The sequence below is a fragment of the Cheilinus undulatus genome, linkage group 21 (genome assembly GCF_018320785.1).
Source record: "Cheilinus undulatus linkage group 21, ASM1832078v1, whole genome shotgun sequence".
NCBI lineage: Eukaryota > Metazoa > Chordata > Actinopteri > Labriformes > Labridae > Cheilinus > Cheilinus undulatus.
In genome coordinates this window covers 8351624-8362413 of record NC_054885.1, presented here as the reverse complement: position 1 = coordinate 8362413, position 10790 = coordinate 8351624, and the positions used below count along the sequence as shown (strand labels likewise).

General features: G+C 39.6%; 1 protein-coding gene across 2 annotated transcripts; it reads left to right on the top strand.

Moving 5' to 3' along the window:
* Nucleotides 1-913: 913 nt before the first annotated feature.
* utp18 (UTP18 small subunit processome component) lies at nt 914-8236 on the top strand. Of its 2 annotated transcripts, XR_005993563.1 has the most exons (14): nt 914-1290; nt 2538-2680; nt 4318-4413; nt 4494-4558; nt 4652-4758; nt 4905-5030; nt 5121-5295; nt 5371-5471; nt 5627-5717; nt 5797-5920; nt 7140-7314; nt 7557-7699; nt 7812-7918; nt 8103-8236. XR_005993563.1 is itself a non-coding variant. In XM_041817003.1 (13 exons), the coding sequence occupies exons 1-13, from the start codon at nt 1063-1065 to the stop codon at nt 7834-7836; spliced, it is 1599 nt and encodes a 532-aa protein (XP_041672937.1). In that variant the 5' UTR covers nt 914-1062; the 3' UTR covers nt 7837-8236. The 2 variants fall into 2 exon arrangements, 1 of the variants encoding a protein (XP_041672937.1); XM_041817003.1 differs by having other exon boundaries at nt 7812-8236.
* The last annotated feature ends 2554 nt before the right edge of the window (nt 8237-10790 follow it).

Here is a 10790-nt window from a genome sequence, read left to right as displayed (position 1 = left end):
GAACATCCTTTTATTCAGGACAACCTAGGTTTTATGAATATTTTTGCTGCAGTAATGTCATTATTATTATTTTTTAAGTCATTGGACTAAAACCACAAAAATAAACAAATTAAAAGTTATTTATTACACACAGTAAACAATAATGAATTAAGACTTATTTGCACAAACTTGTTTACCCATCTCTTGGGGACCCAAGAACAATACTAAAAAAAAAGTTATGTGGCAAAAAACTTATTTAAAAATTTATATATGAAAAACGTCCTTGCACTTGTTGAATTGGCTTCGTCTGAGTCACGGGACACATCACGGCCTCTCTGTGTCTCTTTCTCTCCATTATGAGTCATTCAGGCCCTCTCCTCCAGTTTTTAACAGGCGCTGTTTGGCAAAGGATGACGTGATGACAGAACAGCGTGCCATTGGTTGCCACAGGCAGACACCCTGCATTGTGGGAAATTGATATAGCAGCTAAGTCTAAAGCTAACTGCAGGAATGATTGAAGATGGATTATAAAAATATTTTTTTATTATTTTTTATTCTGTTTTGTTTTAGTAGTTGTGTTTAAATTAGCACTTTTCATTTATATTTGGTATAATACATGAATAAATTCTGCAAAAGTAAATAAAATCAATTGCCACTGTGAGTTTGTGAGAGAGGGAAATAACTGCAAATGCTTGTCTGTTTTTGATTTGACATATAGTAAATATTCTAGACCTGCATAAAAACATCATTGATAAATAGAGGAAGTACTCAAGTATTGCATTAATTTGGTTTAATATAGATATTAAAATCTGTAGTAATGAGAATATTTATTAGATCATTTTCAAACCAATTAATGAACTTAGTTAAATGTTGTCACCGCTAGAGGGCAGACTTTCAATTTCTGCCTTGGTTTCTCAGGTCATTCTCCCGGAAGTACATGATGAAAACAGAGGAGTCCACATGGGGAACACTTGCAGCTGAATGTGAATGAAAACAGAGCTGGATATTTCACATTTCTGTACCCAGAGCTCTTAAATCTTCACTTTCCTCTCAATTAGTTTGTTTACGTTTTAAAAAAAAAACATGGAGGATGTCAATGTTATCAAGCTACCGGAGGATGTGAACACAGAACCGGCTAAGAAGAAGAAAAAGAAGGCTAGACTACCGAAGTTTGACCCGCTGGGAGAGGAAAATAAACGGCAGATAAACGTGAAGAAGCTGGCGGTGCTGGGAGAGGAGGACAGCTCGGTGAAACTGCTGGAGGAGCTGGTGTTCGGGGCGGAGGATGAGCTGGTGGAGAGACTGGTGGAGGTAAACTCACACCAAACCTCGTTATAAAGCTGCGGATCTAGTCATTCTCAAGGGAAAGCCCAATTTATCTGCAACTGAGGGGAAGTTATTACTTGTCTGGTTCACCCGGTGTTACGATTTTAACTGATAACCGTGCTGACGGCGACTTTCAGGCAAATGCTTCTGCTGTTGTCGCGGTTATTACGGATTTTCAGTCCGAAAGTGTCTTGAGGAATAAATGATAATTATTTGTTTACTATTATTACTTAAATGCTATCCAAATATTTGCAGGAAAGTACAAAGTTGTAGTAGTAAGGACACGCTCTTTCTTGCGACAACCACGGACGTAAACGGCTGAAAGTCGCCAGGTAGCACGGTCACTCTTTAAACCATTACACCCCCCTCCACAGTTTATCCCCCAGCGACGTAACGGTCCAAAAAGACGTCGGCTGTTAAACAAGTTTAATATTTATAGTCTCTTCCTGTCATCATTCATATAAAAATCCGTCGGTATTATTCTTTGGGTAATTTTTATAAGTTAACTATAAAATTAAACAGTCATCAAACAGTCTTGTTTTCGTTCGTCAAAATTTCCGTGCTTTGATAGTTTTTGCAACGATTGTAAAAATTTGGACTAAAATGGCAAACAAGTTAATTTTTTCAGTAGTTTAAGCTTGTTTTACCCAACAGTCAATCAACATCCCTGCAGAATACATAAATGTGAATGTTCAATTTATATTGAGGGAGAATATCTGAGGACTTTTTGTTTTTTCCTGTTTTGTTTTATATTTATAGTGTTTATTTATTCATTTTTTTCCACTGCAGATACATTTTTCAGGTTGTTTATGAAATTTGATTTTTGCTTGGAAGTCTGAAAGCATCCCAAGGCAAGGTCTCTGCATATAAACAGTCTGATATGTGTCTAGAAACTTAAGGAATAAATCAGTGATAATTTAAGGAATATAGAAAAGTTGGGCAAAATACAAGCATCAGCTGATTCAGCTTTGTTGATGGACATCAACCTAGTTTTTTTTTAATAGGAAGAAGAGGTTCAGTGTTGATTTGTTTCTGCATCTTTTATAGATATTAACTTTCTGAATGGAATCTAGAATTTAGACTGGACACCTCTTATATCCCAACAATCATGATTTTTTCCTAAATATATTTCTTAATGATATCATCTGCTTCCCCCTGTCCTCACATTCAGACAGTAATTTAAAAGTGTTTATCCAGCTCTTCTTCTGACATCACTTCCTGTGTTTGCGCAGGAGGATGAGGAGAAGACTGTGACTCTCTTGGAGGAAGACAAAGAGGAGGAGTCAGCTGAGTCAGAGGCTGAGGATGGAAATCATCTGCAGCCGAGCAAAAAAGCCCCTGTCTGGGTGGACGAGGATGACGAGCTGGAAGAAGAGTGAGTGTGGACGCTGTCAGACTGTCTGTGACTGCTGTGCATCACTATAAGCTACAACTTAACATTACAGCCATTAATAGCTTTATTTATAGAGACCCTTCATAACAATAATTTACAAAGTGCTTTGATTAACATAAACAGAGAATACACTGGGGCACAGACGGTCGAGTGGTTAGGTTACGCCCCGTGTGCAGGGACGTCCCGGGACTGGACTGCAGCTCTTTTCCCACGTCTCTCCCCTCTTTTACTCTTTCATCCCTGTTTCCAATTCTATCCACTGTCCTCCTCTGTCAATAAAGGCATAAAAAGCCCAGAAAATAAATCTTCAAGAAAGAAAGTAGAGAATATTCAAGACAATATGACTGAACAGAAAAATGAAACCAAGAGGGTGAAACATGCACAAATCATGCAGAGAGAAAAGTAAAAGCAAATAAAGAAATACAAAGCAATCAATATTGAAGAAATTGTAATTGTAAAGAAAAAAATAAAGCAAAAGATTTGGAAGAAAGGCATTACAAGGATTAAAAGGAAATTCATAAATGGGAATAAAATAAATAAAAGCAATATACATGCATTAAATAAATTAAAAATAAAGTAATACATTTAAATAAATCAGGAAGGTAAACTTGAGGTCATAAAGGACAATACCTGAAAAGTAATAAATTAAAAGACATGATGAAGCAAAAAACCTTTAAAAATAAAAGAATTGAAAATAGGAAAAAATAAATAAATGTGGAGCAATTAAAAAGAAATTTAAAAAAATCATAAATCAATAAAAATTTATAAAAACATATGACATAATATGGATAAAAAGAAATGGGAATTAAATAATATGAAATAAAATGAAGAAATAAACCAATAAAAAATTAATGATGACTGAAAGGAAATTGATAGAAAGAAATGGGAATAAAAACCAAAACCCAGAAGAAGAAACATAAAATTAAGGTAATAAAGGCATTGTAATACTGAGAGAAAACAATAAGAAAGAAAAAAAACAAAAACATAAGAGCGGGGGAAAAGGTAGGAAGAAATTAAAATGAAATAAAAAGGGGAAAGAAACAGAAAAGAAAAAAACTTAAAACAAGCAATACAACAAAACCTTAGTACTTAAGACAAAATAAAACAGGAATAAAAGAGGAAATAAAGACTTTAAATATAAGAAGTATTGAATTCAATAAAAGAAAAAGAAATAAATCATCAGAAAGCAATTAGAAGAAATAAAAAAAGATAAATCAATCAGAGTTAAAACAGGAAATGAGAAGGGACAGAGGTATTAAAAAAGTTTTTCAAAAATAGGGTCGTCAATTTAGATTAGTCAAAACGATGTATTGTGATAGATATAAAGAAAATGTAAAGTAATCGGAATTCAAAGAAATAACATACTATAAACATCAAACAATGACAACATCACATCAAGCAGGCAACACAACTGTGTTTCTAAGATATATTATTAGTTATTGATACAAATATATAGTCAAGTTATTGTCGGTATACAAACTACATGATTCACATTTGAATGAATGTTAAATAAACTTGTGGCGGTGACTTTGTCAGAGCAGAAACCAGTTAAAGATGAACAGAAACACCTGCTGTCAGTCTGCAGGTGTGTCAGCTCTCTGTCTGTGTTTGCGTTTCAGGGTGGACATGAAGCATCGTTTCCGTAGAGACCTGATGAAAGGAGAGGCGGAGTCAACTATGACCAAACAGAAGCTGCAGCAGAGAATGAGAGAGCAGTGAGTTAACACACATAAACATATAACCATAAATACACACCCACACACCGTACCTGTGATACCGACCAGGTGTGTTTCAGGTTTCAGAAGTCAATGGGAGGAACTCCGTCATGGGCAGACATCAGCGACAGGAAGAAGAGGAAAGGTCGGGGGAAATGATGTTTTTTTTCCTTGAAATCTTTAGAAAATGAAAGACACATTTTCCAGTACTCAATTTCAGTTTCTCTTGTTTCTGAAGCTGCTGATGTTGAGGATGAAGACGAGGACGAAGAGGACGATGAGCTCCTGAGGAGGACGGGAAACTTTGTGGCGTCTTCAGACAGTCTGCCGACCGGCATCCTCAGGGTACGGTACCTCGCTGATGTCATTAAACTGACTCAAAGCGTCGACATCGCACCTGAGACCTGTACCACTTCAGATTAGCGGTTCATTCTAGCCAGTCCCTTATGGAAATGTCTTCACATCACTTCCTGTTTTCTGTTCCATCTCAGATGAAGAAATGCCTTCACGCTAACAGCGCCCGTCCATCAGAGGACCGCCTCACCACCGTACAGTTCCACCCGTCCGCTCAGGTCGTCATGACAGCTGGCCTGGACCAATCAGTGTCCCTCTTTCAGGTACGCTTAACCAATCAACCTCCCTCTATCATTAGAGAGAGGATCCAGATTTGGCTGTTGGTTTTTATATGTTTGTGTTTCCATCTTCAGGTGGACGGGAAGACAAACCCAAAGATCCAGAGCATCCACCTGGAGCGATTCCCCGTCCACCGCGCCGCGTTCACCCCAGACGGAGAGACGGTGATCGCCACCAGCCTGAAGAATAAGATGTTCTACCTGTACGACATGATGGAGGGCCGAGTCATGCCCGTGCACTCAGTCAGAGGTGGGTAGAGGTCATAGAGAGGTCACGACGATGCCTCAATGAGCAGCAGTCTCATCCTTCAGGTTTGTGTTTCAGGTCTGAATGAAGCCAGAGTGAAGGAGTTCACTGTTTGTCCTGAAGGAGGCACTGTACTGCTCACTGGAACCAACGGATACCTGCACCTGCTCACGCTTAAGGTTACTCTTCTCCTTTTTTCTTTTCTGTCTTGTATGGCTTTATCTTATCTTCTTCTGCTGCATCTTTCTTACTCTTCAGAGTCTGCGTCTGCCCGTTTTTTCTGTTTTTGCTTGTTTTTCTCCTTCTGTTTATCATCCCTCTCTCCTCTTTTTAGACTAAGGAGGTGGTTCGCAGCATGAAGATAAATGGTAACGTCTGTGGCGTCGCCTTCTCTCACGATGGCAGCAAAGTTTTCACCAACTCAGGTGAGGGGCAGCGTTCAGATAGTGTGTCGTCACACTTCCCTTCCTGTTACATCATTAACCTGTGATTCTATGCACACAGAGGAGGGGGAGGTGTACGTATGGGACATGCGCAGCAGTCGGTGTATGAACAGATTTGCAGACGATGGATGTGTCAAAGGAACGTCTATCGCTGCCTCACGGAACGGACGCTATCTCGCCTGCGGGTAAGACACAGTAATATGCACCCCTCTGACTGGCTGACAATGTTTTAGCGTTTGCAAGTTGTCCTAAAGGAACAGTCCACACTGAGTGTTAGCTCAGTGGGTCAGCCACCCAACTAAGCCAAAATTGCATTAGAGAAACAAAAAACTACAGAAAAGCTCAAGGCATACAAATCTCTTGACACATACAGCTGAGGACTTTGTAGTCGGGTTCAGGACATGAAAACTGAGATTTGTCCCTCAAAATTTGGCCAGAAAATCATGACTGTGACTGGTCTCAAAAATTTAACGAAAGATCGTCCATTTTTGACACGACTCAAAATTTGGCCAAAAGTCATGATCCTGGACCTGCCGCCAAATTTGAGTGAAAAATTTGACCATTTTTTAAATTACTCAAAATTGGAAATAAAAATCGTGACTGCGGACCTCTCACCAGATTTGAGCTGATTTTTTTTTTTTTTAACTGATTCAAAATTCTTCAAAAAATTCATGATTGAAGACCCAGAGCTGAATATGAGCCAAAAAAAGAAAATTTTTTTTAAAGGACTCAAAATTTGGCCCAAAAGTCATGACCGAGGAAAATGCTTCTGAATTTGAATCTAAAGTTTACTGTTTTTTTAAATGGCACAAAAATTTGGCCCAAAAAAATCATGACCCAGGGCTTGTCACCCAATTTGAGTGAAAAATCAAACATTTTTGAAACAACTCCAAATTTGGCTCAAAGTCATTACCACAGACTGTCAGCAGAATTTAAGAGAAAAATTCACCAACTCAAAATTTGGCCAAAAAGTCATGACTACAGGTCAGGTGCCAAATTTGAGCGAAGATTGTTTTTAAAATGGACCAAAATTTGGCCAGAGGTCTGAAATAAATCCAAATAATGCTTCTAAAAAGGCGTCATGATTTTGAATGACTGAGTTTTTCAAGAGTGCTTCTTTTATACTAAATCATGCTACGATCACCTGTTACCAGTTATTCCATTTACCTGTGGAATGTTGTGGGGTTTTTTTGAGCATTTTCCAACTTTTCCTGCCTTTTTTGTCCCTGTCCCAACTTTTATGGCACATGTGGCATGCATAACTTTCAGAATGTGTGTATATTTCTTTAAACTAAACATTGAATTGTTTTGTAAAAAACGTAGATAACAAAATAGTTAAAAGAGGCTCTCATTTGTTAACTGTTGTTCATGGCTGTGTCAGTGTTGATGATCTCTGTTTTGCAGCTCTCAGTCAGGCGTGGTCAACATTTACTCCCAGGAGGCGTGTCTTAATTCAACCAATCCCAAGCCTCTGAAGGCCATAATGAACCTGCTGACCTCAGCGACCTCTCTGGCGTTTAATCCTTCCTCTGAGATTCTCGCTATCGCCTCTAGAGTCGAGGACGAGGCAGCGCGACTGGTGAGAAAATTCTCATTTTGACAATAATGATGATGATGATGATGATGAGAATGAGGATGATGATAAGAATGGGGATGACTAGAGTAATGATGATGATGAGGATGCGGATGATGATGAAAATGAGGATGAAGATGATAAGGATAATCAGAATGAGGATGGTTAAGATGATGATGATGATGATGGTTCAGATGACGTGGTCCTATGTGAACCTGAACGTCCCTGTCCTGGTTGTTTCCCTTCAGGTCCACCTGCCCAGCCTCACAGTCTTCTCAAACTTCCCCGTTGCAAAGAGGAAAATCGTTTATCGAGCCAGCTGCCTCGACTTCTCCCCTCACAGCGGCTTCTTCTCATTGGCTAACAACAAAGGACACGCCCCCCTTTTCAGGTATGAAAGCAAAACAGCAAATCAGCTCCTCTGAAGCGACTCACAGGTGTTCAATCTCCAGGTTTGTGAATACAAGTGAACTGAAACATCTCCTTTTTGTTTTTGTGTTCAGATTGCTGCATTACAAAGACTTCTGAGGAACAAAAAAACAGACCGACTGATTTAAAGGAACAGTCCACAGTTTTTCACCCAGGGTTTTTGCTGCTCCCTACAAATTCAGTAAACTTTTACATTGGATTACTTCTTATTTCACCACATATCTAAACTGTAAAGTTTGTAGTCTCAGAAAGCTTATAGTGATGAATTATCATTTATTTGTAAATGATAATCATGGAGTAAAAGATTAAAGGATTTGTAGTTTTTGGGGCTATAATGTTAAAAATCTCCATGGGGTTTGGTGCAGATGCAGCCTCAAGGAGGACATACTGATGGACAGAGACGCCAAGAAGAAAAAAGGCAACAACATGAAATATTGTTTCTGTGACCTACATGTTTCTATTACCTGTATGTTTATGATTGTATAAAAACTAAAACTACTATTAATGTGTTTGCCTCTTACTTTTAACCTGAAAAAAAACAATCTTAAGCGCTCTCCAATTTCATCCCGTGCCTCAAACACTCCACCCCTATGATTTGCACGTTCATGTCTAGAGGTAAGCTGAGGTCATCTTTATCCATGCATTAACTATGCTGCTTATGTTCAGGGGGCTGTAGCTAATCCCAGCTAACGGAGTGATTATGTCCTGCAAATTCCCAATAGAAAGGCCCTGTCTGACTTGGAATCAAACCAGCAACCTCACTGCTGTGAAAGAGTGCTTATGACTGCAAAACCATGTAGAAGAACCCCAAAAACACATGGCTACCCAAGTACTACATCACTTGCAGTGTGATGCATGTAGCTCTTCACCACTTTTATTATTTCATTGTAGCCCTCGGATGAAAAAAGGTGGAAGAGCACTTTTTTATCAGACTTCTGGCTATGCTTTGCAAGTTGCAAAAATCTAGTCATGCTAGGGTTAAGATACACTATATTGCCAAAAGTATTCGTTTACCTGCCTTGACTCACATATGAACTTAAGTGACATCCCATTCTTAATCCATAGGGTTTAATATGACGTTGCTCCACCCTTTGCAGCTAGAACAGCTTCAGCTCTTCTGGAAAGACTTTCCACAAGGTTTAGGAGTGTGTTTATGGGAGTTTTTTGACCTTTCTTCCAGAAGCGCATTTGTGAGGTCACACTGATGTTGGACATGAAGGCCTGGCTCTCAGTCTGCTCTAATTCGTCCCAAAGGTGTTCAGTCGGGTTGAGGTCAGGACTCTGTGCAGGCCAGTCAAGTTCATCCACACCAAACTCTTTCATCCATGTCTTTATGGACCTTGCTTTGTGCACTGGTGCACAGTCATGTTGGAACAGGAAGAGGCAATCCCTAAACTGGTCCCACAAAGTTGGGAGCATGGAATTGTCCAAAATCTCTTGGTATGCTGCAGCATTCAGAGTCCCTTTCACTGGAACTAAGGGGCCAAGCCCAGCTCCTGAAAAACAACCCCACACCATAATCCCCCCTCCACCAAACTTTACACTTGGCACAATGCTGTCAGACAAGTACTGTTCTCCTGGCAACCACCAAACCCAGACTTGTCCATGAGATTGCCAGATGGAGAAGCCCGATTTGTCACTCCAGAGAATGCGTCTCCACTACTCTGCTGAGTCCAGTGGTGGCATGCTTTACACCACTGCATCAGACACTTTGCATAGCACTTGATGATGCATGGCTTGGATGCAGCTGCTCGGCCCTGGAAACCCATTCCATGAAGCTCTCTACGCACTGTTCTTGAGCTAATCTGAAGGCCGCATGAAGTTTGGAGGTCTGTAGCGATTGACTCTGCAGAAAGTTGGCTACCTCTGCGCCTCAGCATCCGCTGACCCCGCTCTGGCATTTTACGTGGCCTACCACTTGGTGGCTTAGTTGCTGTCGTTCCCAGTCGCTTCCACTTTGTTATAATACCACTGACAGTTGACTGTGGAATATTTAGGAGCAAGGAAATTTCACGACTGGACTTGTTGCACAGGTGGCATCCTATCATAGTACCACGCTGGAATTCACTGAGAGCGACCCATTCTTTCACAAATGTTTTTAGAAACAGTGCATGCCTAGGTGCTTGATTTTTATACACCTTTGGCCATTGAAGTGATTGGAACACCTGATTTCAATTATTTGGATGGATGAGTGAATACTTTTGGCAATATGGTGTATGTGGTTTATTGAGCAGCTAAAACTGCCTTTAATTTGAACTTTGAAGCCAAGAATTATGTAAGGTTATACAAGTTGTCCTTCCTGAACTGGAAAGAAAAAAATCATGAATTCAACCTCAATAGTCTGCAGAATAACTGAAGTTATGTTTTTTGTTACTGTGTCTTTATTTTTACCTCTATTTTAAGCACTTGTCCAATGCTTTTGACTCAGTATGCATATCGTTTTATTTAACAATAGCTGACATTTTTTTACACTTTTTGGGGGGCTTTTGGTGTTTTTATTTAGAGACAGGACATCTAAGACAGAGAGCAAGACATGGGAAAGAAGGCGTATGAATTAATTTGCACCCCAGCAATGGCTGACATTTAATAATTCTGTTCCTCTTTTAGCTCCAACAGGCTTCCGTACAGTGAAGGAGGAGAGTATCCATTATTAAGTAACAAAAGATGAAGTTTAAACAAACATGGGAGATAAATCAGCCAATCAAGTCAGGAGGATGTTCAGCCAAACAGGATTCACCACCTCACACCTGAACCCTCACACACACAAACACACCCCTACCTGTCCACTCACACACACACACCTGTAGCTGTTCACACACACCCTCGTGCAGCAGGAATGTCCTCAGTCCTGTCTGTCCTCAGGTTTGTCTGCATGTGTAGGAATGAAAACTTGCAAACAGACCACAGTTCGACAAGAACTCGACACTGATTTATCGCAAATGCTGCCCATGAAAAGGCATCTCAGTTATATAGATTGTGCAACTTATTGTTGTGACAGAGATTATGACGTGAATCATTTAAAAGACATTAATTAATTTTAAAACTCTGAATGT

Coding starts and splice junctions, on each gene's coding strand:
- utp18 (XM_041817003.1), top strand. CDS start 1,063: ATGGAGGATGTCAATGTTATCAAGCTACCGGAGGATGTGAACACAGAA. Junction 5,296..5,370: donor GCCCGTGCACTCAGTCAGAG/GTGGGTAGAGGT, acceptor TTTGTGTTTCAG/GTCTGAATGAAGCCAGAGTG. Junction 7,315..7,556: donor AGGACGAGGCAGCGCGACTG/GTGAGAAAATTC, acceptor GTTTCCCTTCAG/GTCCACCTGCCCAGCCTCAC.